The 16,164-nt window shown below is 42.2% G+C and overlaps 1 protein-coding gene across 1 annotated transcript; it reads right to left on the reverse strand.

Annotated features, from left to right (window-relative positions):
• Window positions 1-404: 404 nt before the first annotated feature.
• Window positions 405-4,917, reverse strand: LOC129470446 (small integral membrane protein 30). The gene is made up of 2 exons (XM_055258288.2): window positions 4,899-4,917; window positions 405-1,398 (listed from the first exon to the last, which is right to left on the reverse strand). Exons 1-2 carry the CDS (start codon window positions 4,915-4,917, stop codon window positions 1,244-1,246), a joined length of 174 nt encoding a protein of 57 aa, XP_055114263.1. The 3' UTR covers window positions 405-1,243.
• Between the last annotated feature and the right edge of the window lie 11,247 nt (window positions 4,918-16,164).

A 16,164-nucleotide genomic window follows, 5' to 3' on the forward strand; every position in this document is an offset into this window, starting at 1 on the left:
AGTCACTGAAGAGCAACCCTGGCAGTCACTGAAGAGCACCCCAAATCTTACCACCTGTGAGAGCTTGGGCAGGTGACTTAAACTCCCTTGTGGTTTTTTTTCTTTTTTTTTTTTTTTTTGAGACAGAGTCTCGCTGTCGTCCACGCTGGAGTGCAATGGCACGATCTCGGCTCACTGCAGGCTCCGCCCCCGGGGGTTCATGCCACTCTCCTGCCTCAGCCTCCCGAGTAGCTGGGACTACAGGCGCCCGCCACCTCGCCCAGCTACTTTTTTGTATTTTTAGTAGAGACGGGGTTTCACCGTGTTAGCCAGGATGGTCTCGATCTCCTGACCTCGTGATCCGCCCCCCTCGGCCTCCCAAAGTGCTGGGATTACAGGCGTGAGCCACCGCGCCCGGCTGTTTTTAAACCTGTGAAATACAAATAATAATACCTTCCTCACAGGTTTCTATGGGAATTAAATGAGTTAAAGTATATAATGCTTTTGATAGTGCCTGGCACTCTCTGCAAGCTAACACGTTGACCATTACCATCATCACTGATGCAATATCGTCAGCTTTGCACCCCACCCTTTTTTTCTTTTACAACATAATGGGTTTATATTTTAAAAAGTATTTCTCATCAGGAGGATGTTACTCAGTTGATATAAAGTGTTTTTCTTTAACATTAAATCTTTTCCATGTCAATGTCTGTAGTGTTTTTTTACATTAAATCTTTCCTGCATCTCAGTATTAGATACACTGAATACATTTTTCTAAATGCTTTTTCCCCAGAGATAAAAGTTTCCCTTTTTTGGCTATTTGATATCTAAATACAATATTAACTTGGAAGATAAGAAAACAAAAATGAAATCAAAATATGGAGAAAAGACTCCTCAACGATTCAAGAAGTAGTGATTATAACTGAATATTGGTGATTTTCTAGGATTCTGGGCAAGAACTTCCTTCTTCCTATTTCACGTGCTTTGAGAATTCTAAAACTATGAAATATTACTTATGTAAATATCATCCATCTTACTTCCTTGACCTCCTTTCTAACCAGCAAATACAAATTATAGGCTGCATTTTTCTGTGCATTATTTGTTGTAAAGAAAACTTTTTTTGTTGTTCCCATTTCATGGAAACAATGAAAAATATAAAACTCCCCTATTTACTGATTCCTGGAAACTTTCACCAAAGCTCAGGTTTAGCCTCAATAGCACAAAGCCTTTCAGGGTGAGGATTGATTCAGTAGGCCCTTCAAAGTCACATCTGTCCGTTTCTCTTTCGTGCATATACCCCCAAGCAAGCAAGAATGTCTGTAACACTGAGAACCACACCTAACAGGAGAGCAATTGCATCACCGGCTTCTATTGCTTCACACAGGCAGCACCAAAACAGTGACATGAGGACTAAGGCAACTGCGCTGAAATTCAGATCATGATGTTGGAATCTTGAGGGCTGAAGGTTCCAAAGAAATGGTATATATAGAATTCTATCTGACTTGAAATTTTTCCTTCCTGGAGCTCCAGGTGCTGAGACTAAGAGGTTCCATGTGACACTGCCTTCCAGGAGGCAGCCATTATAGAAACTCACTTTGCACCCCCCTTTGTAATCACAACCTTCTTATCTCCCCACTTCTCCACACAGGACCACTGTCTGCCATGAAAGTATCCTCACCTCAATGTCCTTCGCCTCCAATGAACCTTGCTCCTGGCGACAGACTACTGCTACTTAAGTGCCACTAGGATTATGATACTCTCCATGCTTAAAAAAAATAATGAGTCTGGAGTGGTGCCTCATGCCTGTAATACCAGCACTTTGGGAGGCCAAGATGGGTGAATCACCAGAGGTCAGGAGGTCGAGACCAGCAGGGCCAAAATGGCGAAACCCTGTCTCTACTAAAAATACAAAAAAATATTAGCCGGGCATGGTGGCGGGCCCTGTAATCCCAGCTACTCGGGAAGCCGAGGCAAGGAGAATTGCTTGAACCAGGGAGGCAGAGGTTGCAATGAGTGGGGATCGCACCACTGTACTCCAGCCTGGGCGACAGAGCGAGACTCTGTCTTAAATAAATAAATAAATAAATCGGCCGGGCGCGGTGGCTCACGCCTGTAATCCCAACACTTTGGGAGGCCGAGGCGGGTGGATCACGAGGTCAGAACATCGAGACCATCCTGGCTAACACGGTGAAACCCCGTCTCTACTAAAAATACAAAAAATTAGCCGGGCGAGGTAGCGGGCGCCTGTAGTCCCAGCTACGCGGAAGGCTGAGGCAGGAGAATGGCATGAACCCCGGGGGGCGGAGCCTGCAGTGAGCCGAGATCGCGCCACTGCACTCCAGCCTGGGCGACAGCGAGACTCCGTATCGGAAATAAATAAATAAATAAATAAATAAATAAATAAATAAATAAATCGTGGCTAGATGCTGAAAATATCTAAAAGCTAAAAGTTCTAGCTCCTTAGTCCAATATCCAGTGCTTTCCACAGTCTGCTCCCAACCTATCTTTTGTGTGTGTGTGTAAATTATTTTATTTCTTCCATGATGATTTAGAGGGACTATCTTCAAACCAGTACAAATATTTCATAAATAATACCGGGCCAATTTCTAACCAATTGAGTAATTTGTTGCCACCTCACATCTTTCAGCAAGAAATATATTAAATTTGAATAGTAAAGGCATTACACAATGAATAAGGACAGAATTAAAATTTGCTTTAAATATTTCTTTGGGGAAGGGGACATCACACTTCTACTCAATGAAGAGAAACATTTTCACATTCCAGAGGTCTTTTATTTTTCTTAACCCCTATTATGCCATGAATCCAAAGAGAACAGCTTCCAGCAGCTCAGGCTCCTTCCCATTGGTTCTCACAAAGTGTGCTTCTCTGGGTGGAGCAGGCTGGCGCTTCAGTTGAACCCAGGTGCCTTTCTCTTTGGCTTCCTTCTTTTTCTGATCATTTTCCTCCAGGCGTTTCAGGAAGCTATTTCAGTTCTTAGAGTGCTTAATGTGCTCAATATGCACATCAATTCTCTTGGCAAGAATCTTGCCCTTAACTTGTGTGTTTACTGCAATGCCAACAGCATGCTAGGGAACACTGTAGACTCTTCCAGCTTTGGGAACACTTGTGGGGCATTTCTCCCAACCTATCTTTCCAGGCTTTTCCCCGACTTCTCCCAGGTCTTGCTTTATTCCAATCTTCCTGCATATCCATTCCATGCCCTTGTACATACCATTCCACTTGTCTGTATGCCCACCTCCATCTGTCAAAAGTTGACTTATCACTTCAGACATAGGTCAAATTCTCCTTTCCCTCAGCCTGAAGTCACTGTTTTGAGTAGGAATCTCCACAGCTTTCTTTTTTGACCACTCATTTATTTATCTGTACATATTCACTCATTTTGTTATCCTACCCTTGTGTTTATGTCCTTTTCCTCAGGTAGATCATAAGCAGATTGAAGGCAGGGATTGTTGAAAGGTGTACATTAATTTCTGTTGCTAAAGGTCCTGGACTGGCATAAAGGCTCTGAAGGGATTATTCACCAGAGCAAAGCTGGAGAGAACTCCTCCCCCAGCCTAGCAGGTCTTTGTAACTGTAGTCCTGAGGGTGTGGAAGCTTAAGCAGTTTCTAAGATGAGTGTGAGGTACTCAGTCCTTCCGGACTTCCTGAGGTAGTAAAGTATCATTGGAGTTGCCAAAAGGAGAAAGTAGAAGCCAGACTGGCACCAAGCACCACCAGGTCAATTTTTCCTTCAGGCTCTGGTCAACAAAACACCCCAACAACCTCTTTTTTTGTTTATTTTTGTTTTTTTAGACAGGGTCTCACTTTGTCACCCAGGCTTGAGTGCAGTGGTGTGAACATGGGTCATTGCAACCTCAACCTCCTGGGCTCAAGCAATCCTCCCACCTCAGCCCCAAGAGTAGCTGGAACTATAGGTGTACACCACCAGCCCAGCTAATTTTTGTATTTTTTGTAGAAATAGGGTTTCTCCCTGTTGCCCAGGCTGGTCTCGAACTCCTAGGCTCAAGCAATCCACATACCTCCACCTCCCAAAGTGCTGGGATTACAGGTGTGAGCCACCATGCCCTCCTCACTCCAGCCACTTCGAAGGATATAATGGAGACTGCTATTACCAAGAAATATTAACAATGATCAAGAAAGGACATACAGCACATTTGTAAAATAGTTTTAACATTTCTGAATAAGTAGCTATTCTCTAATTAAGCATCAAAGAACTCTGGCCAAAAAGTCTGTGAAATAAATTGTATACTTGCTCCCATCCATGCCTCTCCCCACAAGTTTGACTTTGATCTTCCCAACACAGATCATTTTGAAGAAAACATAGCAAGGGAGCCCCTGTCTTGGGATGTTTTTTGATACTTCTTAATGCCTGCACTGGTCAAGTCTGGGCAGGCTATACTGCAATCTCAGTGGCTCAATAGAACAGAGGTTAATTTTTCACTCACACTACGTGCCCACTGCAGGTAGGGAGCCCTGCTGCGTGTAGTCCCTTGGAGACCCAGGTTCATGGAGGCACTATTAGCTGAACATCCTCAGTGCCTATGGGAGGCAAAGAGAGCTTATACCAGCCCAGAAGTGAAAAGTCACTTTCACTCACAGCTCATTGGCCAAAAGTGGTCACATGGTTCTACCTATCTGTAAGAAGGGAAATGTACATGAACCTCTTGGTGAGAGCATTCCTGAATTTATCCAAAACGTCTTAGACACACTGTCCTGCATTTCTCCTCTAATGGATACTGGCATCTATTGCTTCTATAAAAGGCGTAGGAAACTCAATAATGTACTTACATTTAAGTCAACACATGGAGAGAATAGATAGTCCAAGCAAATGACTTCAGTATGTTTAATTCCTGGATCAGGAAATTAAATTCTTTCGGAGCCACATTAACATCTATCACTCTGAGTTAAAACTGTCATCTAGGCTTTATTTGATACTTCTGATTAATGGAATGATTACGGCATATGACTGAGTAGAAAACCTTCTCTTTATTTTGAGTAAAGAATACACAGACAATAAACACTTGAATTTGTTTTGGCCAAGAGAAAGATTAAAGACAACATTTTCATTGTGCTGTAGCTTCATGGATTTGTTTTTTGTGCTGGTGATGATTTTTATTGCCTTTGTCCTATAGAAGAGATTGTACACTGATAAGAACCCCATAACCAGCTTCCCTCGCATAAAAATGTGAAGTGACATAACAAATGAATCTATCAGGAAATTCCTCAATTTAAGTAAAGGCAAAACTCCAGGGACTAAAGACAATAATCATCATTGCTTCTTTTTGCTGATGCCTAGTTCAAGATGTTTATTCAAGAGAGTTAAAGGGAAAAGAAATGCAAAATACATGATTTTCAGGCAGTGCTTCAAAATTAAGACCTTAGGGAAAGCAACTTCAAAAGCAAAAATAGATGTCACCAGTCCCCATTCTTATTTGAGATCTTGTGCCAAATTAAATAGGGCTTTGATAATCATCTGGCACAGCAGTTCTCAATCAGTGACGCACATTAGAAGCAACTGTGGAGTTTTAAAGTATACATAAACTTGGGCTCAAGCACCGGGATTCTAATTCACTGGGTCTAAGGTTCAGCACAACATCTGTCATGTTTAAAGTCTTGGATAAGTATGTGATTTTTTTTTTTAATTAGGAAGAACATATCTAAAGTTAAGACCTCTCTATTCCCTAAAGGAACAGCAAATCCTACCTTCTATTCTCCGGTTGAATTTGGAATCACTGTGTAGCCTCCATTTATCCATATGGGAAAGATGAGTCAGGCCACCAAGTTCCCACCACCACAGAAAGAGTCACTATCAGAGCTGAGATGACATCAAGGATTTTCTTTCTTTTCTTTTTTTTTTTTTTGAGACAGAGTCTCACTCACTCTGTAGCCCAGGCTGGAGTGCAGTAGTGTAATCACAGCTCACTCCAACCTCCGCCTCCCTCCTCTGCCTCCTGAGTAGCTGGGACTACAGGCACATGCCAGCATTCCTGGATAACTTTTGTACCTTTTTTTGTAGAGACAGGGTTTCACCATGTTGCCCAGACTGGTCTCAAACTCCTGGGCTCAAGTGATCCAGCTGCCTTGGCCTCCCAAAGTGGGATTTTCTTAACCAGTAATTGGTCCCCATTATTTGCAGCCAAGTATTATAATTATAATCATTAAATCTTGCTTATCAAAGTTACTTTTAGAACTATTTATGGTCATTCTGTGGCTATGAACAGACTGTCAGTGTGTTCCTGGACCAAACTGAGGGTCGGGCTGCTATTTTTCGCAGCCCAATAACGAGATGCAGATGAACTTGGGAGGAAGAGAGTTTTTATTTCTGTAACCGATTACAGGGAGAAGGCCTGGAAATTATCGTCAGACCAACTCAAAATTACAAAGTTTTCCAGAGCTGATATACCTTCTAAGCTATATGTCTACATGTAAGTACGCATTCATCTAAAGACATACGTGATTAACTTCTTTTAATCTATAACTAAGGTCTGAGCCCTGAAGACCTTTCTCTGGAGCCTCAGCAAATTTACTTAATCTAAATGGGTCCAGGTGCTGGGGTGATCACCCTTATCTTGCCTCCTGCTAAATCACAGAGGTTTGAGGAGTTCCTTCAGACCCCCCAATAAACTTGTTTCTGGAGGCCTGGGGAGTTTCTTCAGACCCACAATAAAACTTGTTTAACCCTAAATGGGTCCTAGTAAGAATTCCTTCATTAGTTGGTCATGCTTTGAGCCCAGGAAAGGCCTAGGCAAAACTCTTCATGGGCTTTTGTTACATCCCAGCCTTTGTATAAGGGCGCTGGCTTTTAATATTTAACTTAACCACTCAGTCAGTGCTGAAACAGCTGTTAGTGAGGCCTGGCCTGCCACAAGTGTGAGGCGGTAGAACAGTGGCATTTCCTTTCTCTTTGTATTTGGGATAAAAGCTATGTGAAAATCCTATGTAACGTACCTCTGCCTGCGCTCACACATTCAAGCCACACCAGCTGGCTTTTTCTCACTCAGCATGTCAAGTGGCCTCTAGATGGATCGGGCCTAAACAGACAGGAACATGGCCGCTGGCATGGAGCAGGCACTGGGGTGGGGACCCAGCTGGGGCCTGGGAGCAGTCCAATCTGGCTGGAAGAACATGTCCTCTACTCAGGGGAGGCTGGTCAGCATTAGGGAAGTCCACCATGGAGTAACAATGAATGGGGTAACATGATCACCAAGAATTCAGAGGCAGTTGAAATCTGGAAATCCACCAAGAGGTAGACTTTCTTCATCTGGAAAGGCATTGAATTAGGCCTATGCCTGCTTCTGAGTCTTCTTGAAACTAAGTAAAAGAGCAAAAAGCTGATTTGCACAAGATTCATTTTCTGCTCTAATAAGCATAGAAAATTATGTTAGATAAATGTTTAATGAGACTGAAAGTCAAGGAAGAATATGTCACAGGAGACTTTGATTAAGGAACATATAAGTAGCTTAATTGGCTTTCTTTACTGATTTTTAAAAAATAAAAACAGGGGCCGGGTGCGGTGACTCACACCTATGATCTCAGCACTTTGGGAGGCGAAGGAGGGTGGGTCAAGAGATCGAGACCATCCTGGCCAAAATGGTGAAACCCTGTCTCCACTAAAAATACAAAACTTAGCTGGGCGTGGTGGCACGGGCCTGCAGTCCCAGCTACTGGGGAGGCTGAGCCAGGAGAATCACTTGAACCCAGGAGGCGGAGGTTGCAGTAAGCCGAGTTCACACCACTGCACTCCAGCCTGGCGACAGAGCGAGACTCCATTTCAAAAAAAAATAATAGTAACAGAGATAATTATTTTACTAACCTCCTTACATAGACTGACAGCGAATCTTTCCTTAGAGTGGCACACCAGCCCCTTTGTCACCTGGGCCTCACATCTTGATTTAGCCATGACTCCCACAGTTCCCAGCCCACAGCACTGAACCCCTGTGCAGAGTCCTAGACTACTTCCTACCTCACTCCATGCCCCTGAGCTGTTCCATCTCACTGGAATGTCCTTGGTTCTCCTTTTCAACCTTGTGAAATCATGTAAACAGGTCAAAGCCCAGCGTAGACATTTCCACTTCCAGAAAGTGGTCCCTGTCCCAACCTCCTACTGCAGGCAGAGCTGATTCCCCCATCTCTGCACTTTATGCCTGTACACCTCAGGACATTCTCATGGGCAGCCAAGATTGAGAATCATTGTCTTAGAACTAGCATCTATCAAGCCGGGGATGATGGCTCACACCTGTAATCCCAGCACTTTGGGAGTCCAAGGTGGGTGGATCGCCTCGAGTTCAGGAGCTCAAGACCAGCTTGGACAACATGTCAAAACACCATCTCCACAAAAAATGCAATTAGCCAGGCATGGTAGGTCTCAGCTATTCAGGAGGCTGAAGTAGGAGGGTGGCTTGATCCTGGGAGGTTGAGGTTGCAGTGAGCTGAGATTGTACCACTGCACTCTAGCCTGGGTGACAGAGTGAGACCCTATCTTAAAAAAAAAAAAAAAATTTAAAAACCTAGTATCTATTACATACTTATTTGAAACAACATGAACAGTATGATCACTTTGATCTGTACATTTATCCTGCTGTATGTATATAAGCATTAAAATGTCTGATTATGGGCCAGGTGCAGTGGCTCACGCCTGCAATCCCAGTACTTTGGGAGGCCAAGGCAAGCAGATCACATGAGGCCAGGAGTTCCAGTCCAGCCTAGCCAAGGTGGCAAAACCCTGTCTCTACTAAAAGTACAAAAAATTATCAGGGCATGGTGGCACGTGCCTATTGTCCCACTACTTGGGAGGCTGAGGCAGGAGAAACGCTTGAACCCAGAGGGCTGAGGTTGCAGTGAGCCGAGGTCGCACCACTGCACTCCAGCCTGGGCAACAGAGCACTCTGTTGTCAAAAAAAAAAAAAACCTGATTATGATTATCATTTCTGAGTGATGGCATTATGGGTAATTTTTTATACTGAATTTTGTACTTTTCTGTATTACCAGAATTTTTTAATGAGAATGCTTTAATGAAATGAATGGTCATTTTAAAAGAAGCCTTCTCTGTCTTATCCAAAAATGTCTACCCATCCTACCCCATTACTCTCTATTTTTATGTGCTATTGGGTTTTTTATATAGCCCTTGCCACAATTTTTAGTTATATATTTATCTATTAATTTGTTTGCTTGTTTATCTTCTGTCTTTGCCTCTTGACCATAAACTCATGAAGGGGAGGACTATATTATTTTATTCACCAGCGTATATCCAATACCTACCACAGTGCCTGGCACAGAGCAGATACTCCAAAATATTTGTTGCTTAATGAATAGGTGGACAAATTAATATGTGGTATAATAGAAGGAAGTTCAACAAGCATTGGGGAAAAAAGGAGAGAATATATAATTCTGTTAGAAGAAATCTAAGAAGGCATCACAAAGAAGGAGATGCATGAACTGAGTCTTGAACAATTAATAGATTTCCCCATGCAGTGAAGAGGGAGAGCTTTGTAGGCAATGAGAACACCCAGTCCAGAGGTGCAGGAGATATCAAGGCATACATATGTTTATGAGACAAAAGTTGGGTGTGGCCAGAAGGTAGACAGAGTGATATGTGTACATGAGGCTGCAGAGATAGGTTGGAGCCAATTGTGTAGAGCCTTGTGATTTGGCAAACAAATGGATCAGTAATGTTCATAAAAGGACTCAATACAGCAGAGTAAGGAATTCAGAAATCAGATTAAAAGGATTTTTATTACCTTTTTATTTTGAAGTAATTTTAGGCTTGCAGAAAAGTAGCAAAAATAGAGAGATCAAATATACCCTTCACTCATTTTCCCTAATGATAATATTTTGCATAACAAAAGTACAATTATCAAAACCAAGAGATATACTGGTACAATACTATTAACTAAAATATAGATTTTAGGCCAGGCGCAGTGGCTCACGCCTATAATCCCAGCACTTTGGGAGGCCAAGGCGAGCAGATCACTTCAGGTCAGGAGTTTGAGACCAGCCTGGCCCACGTGGTGAAATACGGTCTCTACTAAAAATACAAAAAATTATCTGGGCTTGGTGGCACGCACCTGTAATTCCACCTGCTTGGGAGGCTGAGGTGGGAGCATCACTTGAACCCAGGAGGTGGAGGTTGCAGTGAGCCGAGATCAGGTCACCGCACTGTAGCGTGGGTGACAGAATGAGACCCTGTCTTGAAAAATAAGTAAATAAACATAAATAAAAAATACAGATTTTATGTAAATTTCATCAGTTTGCCACTAATATTCTTTTTCTGTTCTGGGATCCAATCCAAGAATTTCACTTTGCATTACCTGTCATGTCTCCTTAGTCACCTCTCATCTGTGATAGCAACTGATCTTACCCTGTCTTTAATGAAACTTGACATTTCTTAAGAGGACCAGCCAGTTATTTTGTAGATTTTTCCTCAATTTGTTTGTCTGATGCTTTTTCATAATTAGATTGAGTGCATGCATTTTCAGCCCTTCTCAGAGCATGGCTCCGGGGGGGTCTTGCGATGTTGGTATCCAACATTATTGCTGGTGATGTTAACCTTAGTCGCTGTGTTAGCCAGCTTTCCCCACTGTAACGTTGTAATTTTTCTCTTTGTAATGAATATGTATCTTAGAGTAGATGCTTTTTTTTGAGACAGATTCTCACTTTGTCACCCAGGCTGGAGTGCAGTGGCACAATCTCAGCTCACTGCAGCCTCAACTTCTGGGGGTCAAGCAATCCTCCTGCCTCAGCCCCCACAAGTAGCTGGACTGCAGGGGCCTGCCACCACGCCCAGCTAATGTTTTTGTACTTTTTAAAGAGACAGGGTTTCGCCATGTTGCCCAGGCTGATCTCAAACTCCTGAGCTCAAGTGATCTGCCCACCTCAGCCTTTCAAAGTGCTATGATTACAGGCGTGAGCCAGTGCACCCAGCCTTAAAAATAAATGTGATTATATATACTTAAGGCATACAACGTAATGTTATGGGATACATATAGATAGTAAAATGGTTACTATGTAAGTGCATATAAATATATTTATGTTCACTAATGTGAAACAATAAAGACAGCAAGCCAAATGAAGATAATGTTAATAGCATTTCACACATCTTAAATTAGTAATAACAGGTTACTGTATAATTAATTCCACTTTCCATCCTTTGCTTGCTAAACGTTTTTCAGGATCTCCCTTTCCTGAATATTCATTAGATGCTTTACTGTGTGTCTTGCTTTATTGCAGATGGCAACCAAACACAAAGAGGTTTTCTGGGTTTTTTTATTTTTGTTTTGTTGGAGTTTTTTTGTATATCTATATCTAGTCCCCTAGCCAACTGTTTTTAAACCTTTTATGTCCTAGCACAGAGAAAAAAGTAGGATGAACTAGAAGGTGTTTGTGGATGTCCATATGAGGCTTGGTTAAAAAAAAAAAAATACAGTTGTGAGAAAAATACAGGGTATCAAATTTGAATGAAACCCAAATAAAATATTTTCAGATATTTCAATCTGAAATTTGAGTTTATGTATTTAACCTAAATGTTTTTCCTTTCCTTGCATTGACAAATGTATTATTGAAATTCTTATAATAATCTGAAAGAATTTTGGAATTTAGCTTTAGCTTATCAAATACGTCTTGCCAAGTGCACAAGTATTACAGCTGTCACCCCACAGGTAGTTGGATGTCACTAAAAGGGCACATCAGGAGCAAATGAACAGGAGGATCCCATAAGCATGAAGACAAATGTGCCCGGTCAGCTGGACCCATTCTGCCCAGCATCACTCCCAGCCTCACCCACTGACTCTTCCAGAAGCTCCATGGACCACTTGTCCACAAGGGGCAGCAGTGAGTTCTGCAGCGGACTGAGGAAATCCATAGCCAGCAGTGAGGGAGAGCTTCTCTTTGGCCACGCTCAGTTTCCCAGCGCTGTGGCCAGCCCTTGAGTCTTTAGCTTCAGGAATCACGGAGCCTACCCCAGAGCCCTCAGAGCCCACCCTGCCCATGTAAACAGTGAATGCATCTCTGATGTTATCACTGTCTTCCATATCAGAGTGTGTCACACAGAAACATAGTCACTAGAATAACTGGTGGTAACCATGATTTAGTTTAGATAGTAAATTATCTCCCTAAAACCCAAGGTTAAGACTTTAGTTCCTCCAACCATAATTTCAACCCAAGCGCCTGCCAGCAACCCTTTATACACACAGCCTGTCCCACTTCCTCCATCTTCACAAAGATGGGGTACATTTCTAGGTTAAGCCTGGGTTTTCTTTCTTCCTCTTCCTTTATCCCTCTGGAGCCATCTTGGGCAAACCACTACTTCTGCCCTGGAGTTCATCTCCATTTCCTAGGCCTAGTCCTAATGCTGGCCTTGTCCAGTTATCCTCAACATGAGTTGCAACTGGGAAAAAGGTATATAGAAGTAAATTTGTACTGAAATTCTACTTGCTGTCAACTTAACTAAGAATCAATTACTGTTAACAGACAATTTACAGCTAAATAAGTGACTATAATTCAAACACACTTTCTGATCAATAGCATTTGGAGAAAATTGATACAGTTTTAGTGCTTTTACTTTACTATTCTACTTTCTGCTAACATCCCGTTAATGGAAATGATTTTTAAACAATAGAATGTCTTTGTTGAACACTCTCTTACAAATTTTCGACAATGTGCCAAGCTTCTGGCTGCTTCTTCAGAGACTCCTCTCTTGACCCTCCTTCCCTCCTTCTTTTTCCCAAAGCCTCAGCTTTCAAGTCCTAGAGATGAGTGAGCCCTGGGAGTCACATTCAATAGAAAAGTATATACTTTTCAGAGCATATGCTTTTTTGGAGTTTGGAAGGGAAATTCATTTTTAAAATCCAATAGTTATTTTCTTTTTCTGTCTCTCATTTTGAAGTTTGATGCAATAATTAACTTCTCTCTTTGTTCTGAGGGAATTCAGATCCAGCTTCAGTTCCTTGTGAAAACAGCATTTAAAATTTGCAATTCCTCATGTTACCCAGTTTTGAATGGAAGAATATGGATATCCTAGTCGGCTTTCAGAACACAGAAATCTCTTCATGTTTCTCCTCCTGAGGGATAGTATAGCTTTGAGATATGAATTAAGTTTCAAAAGACAAGAACTGAAGAAGTCGTTGAGTAGAGGAAGAAGAGCTATAAGGGTGAAGCTGAAGCCCAAGCTTCCAGACAAAGCATTAGTAGACAATTCACAGACCAAATATCAGATCTTTTAATAGAATGGCTTTTCAACCTGGGCAAATCTCCAGGAGAGTTTTCTGTTAGTGTCCAGGGGGAATTAGGTTCTTTGTAGATAAAGTGAAAACGTCATAGATTTGGAAAGAAGTTGGAATTAGAAGGAAGCAGCACAGAAATGGAGATGCTCACTTTTCCTATACACATTCTTTGTTCCTATACAACCAAAGCTTTGTACTTCTGTTTATCCAATTGTCAAATGAAGATGGTGCCACATGTTCCAACTCTCAGTCTGGAAGAGGCTAAGTGAAAATCATTGATGCATTAGACATGGGAAGTTCTAAGAAAGTAGAAGAGCTGTATTACTGTCAGGCAGTTTGATGTTGTTTAACTTTTTGTCAAGTAAGTCAACCTTTCTGGTCTTACTGATGTTTGTGGTCCTAGCCAATTTCCTCATGTCAGCTTCATGGTCATTTGCATGTGTATTTTTTGGTTTTACCTTCCTGTCCTTTGCCAGATTCTGGACATCCCTTCCACTTTTTCCATACATAATAATACCAAACAACACTGTATTTGGACCAATATTTTATCCAGGATCCCCCACCCCAAGCAGTATAAGGGTAAAAATACATCAAAATTTGGAATCTTAGATGTCAAGATTCTCACCAATTTAGGCCATTATTTTTCAAAATGCAACAATGGTCATATTACTATGATGAGATTATAGATAGAGCTGCCATGTAAGGTTGCACATTTGTGTACTGCACAAAGGTACCTAGCCAGGAAGTGAGGGCTAACAACTATCCAGACCCCACTCCACCTCTGCCTGAGGGAAAAGATGTTTTTCTGCACCTTTTGATTGTGAAGCCATTTACTCAAGGTGCTGTGCCTGCCCAGAGAGGGCATACTTTTCCAGTTTGTACAATAGTTGCATACAGCCTAGAGATCTTGATTATTTAGATTCTGACAGAGGGGAAGAGGGGTGGGCATGAGTGGGTGGAAATGAGTAGAGTAATGGTCTATCCTTTCTGCTTGACTCCAGCTCTGCCACCTCTGAGGCTACTGACTCTCCAGCAGCCTTTCCGGCTTTTCTCTCTTCCCATCACACATTTTTCCTCTCCACACTTTTTATGCAGCTTCATTCTTCTTTCTCCTCCCTTCCTAGTATCTCTCTTTCCCTCTCATCATTTCCTGCCCTTTCCTCTCACTCCCAGGAGACGGACCGATGGCCAAGTGCCATCACTGTTATATTGACCTCCTTCTTGAGTACTAGTCACCGATAATATCACTATAATCACTTTGGAGTTTCTTCTCATCGTCAAATCTTGACACAATTACAAAGTAATAGAAGTCTTGCATCTTTGCTTTATCCTTTTCAATACCCTGCCAGGCACCCCCCTTTCCCAGCCAACAAGGGTCCAGAACTCCCAGTGCAGACAGAACTGATGGTCTGTTAAACTTGTGTAATAGTTCATTAAACTGTTAATGGCCAACCGCATTGCATCTCCTGGGAGTGTTGTCATTTAAAAAGCAGGTGCTTGGGATACCATGTTTTAGCCATAAGGAAGGAATCTCACAGGGGAGAATTCAGAGCAGCTTTCTAGCTGAGGTGAACGATGGACAATTTTTTTGATAGAAGCACCCCCTCAAACATGTGCTTACTCTGCCTTAAGATTTCTTTCAGGTATTTTCACAGATGATCTTGAGACAAAATCGCCAGCCTCCACACCAGCATCTCTTCCTCCTTGCTGCTTATATAGCTGGGATTATAATCTTTTCTCTAGGGAGCTCATATCAGAGCTTTCAAATTGACTGTCCCGAAAGCCATGACAACTATTTTCTCAGCCAGACTCATCCAGAAGTTTGGAAGTCCAGCAACTACCCTTCCTTTAATGTTCACAGAACTCCTCAAACTCCTCTATTTAAGTACTCCTAATGCAAGAGTGAAACTGGAGGTTTGGGAGGGCTCAGAAGAGCAGGATCCGAAAGGCCCTGCCCTCAGCATGAAGTTTCTTTTTAAGTCACTGTTTTTCTTCCTATTTTTGGCAATTTTGCATTCTATTCTATAATACATCCATTTTTGTTTTGAAGTAAAAATTACATTTCCCCAAGTCTTCAAGCAAAATTGATCCTGCAGAAAGGTGCTTGTTTATTCTGCGGCTTCAGGAACCCTCAGGCCCTCCAGCTTGAGAAACTAGAAGCCTGGTTAAAATCCATATTTCTTTGCATGTTATACAAGGACCTTCTTGACAGGTGCATATTTATCTCTACAGTTCCAGTCCTCCAACCAGCTTCCTGCAGTCCAAGCACACTGAACTCCTTGAAATTCTGTGACCATCTTAGTGTTTCTTATTTCAGAACAATTGCTTATGCTGTTTCCTCAAACTAGAATGTACTGTCCTCCATCTCTCTGCCTATCTTCTAGACCCAACTGAAGGATCATATTGTCCTGTGAAGCTCTCTATGACAAGCTCCAACAGGCTGAATAAGCTATCCCTCCCTTTATGCCACCAAAGTTCGCCCTTCTCCCATAGTGTACATGTCTCTTGATTGTAATTTGTTGCTTATGCTGCCCTTCTGCACTAGACTGTAAATTGCTTCAGGGCAGGGCCTGTGTCTTATTCATCTTGGCCATCACTGGACCAGCACCATGCCTGGCAAATGGTAAGACAGGAGGTAAGTATGGCTATGACATTTCACCCTAGTGCTCACCAGGGTTGACCTGGCTGAGCTGAATGGACACGGGGATGTCCCTGTCCTCTCTCTTTACTCCTCGAGTGTCTCTTCCATTCTTTCTGTCAAATAGGATGGTCCCAGATGAACAAAGACATTCTAGCCAAGAAGTTTCAGAAGCTTTCCATCACCAATGAGCCCTCCAAACAAGCTCTCCAGACCCGACACTTAGTAGGTTCTCAGTCAGTATCTGCTAAATATTTTAATGAACCAATGATCACCACCATTGTTTCTCTGATTAAGCAGTATTATATT

Source organism: Symphalangus syndactylus, chromosome 2 (genome assembly GCF_028878055.3).
Source record: "Symphalangus syndactylus isolate Jambi chromosome 2, NHGRI_mSymSyn1-v2.1_pri, whole genome shotgun sequence".
In the NCBI taxonomy this organism is placed as follows: domain Eukaryota; kingdom Metazoa; phylum Chordata; class Mammalia; order Primates; family Hylobatidae; genus Symphalangus; species Symphalangus syndactylus.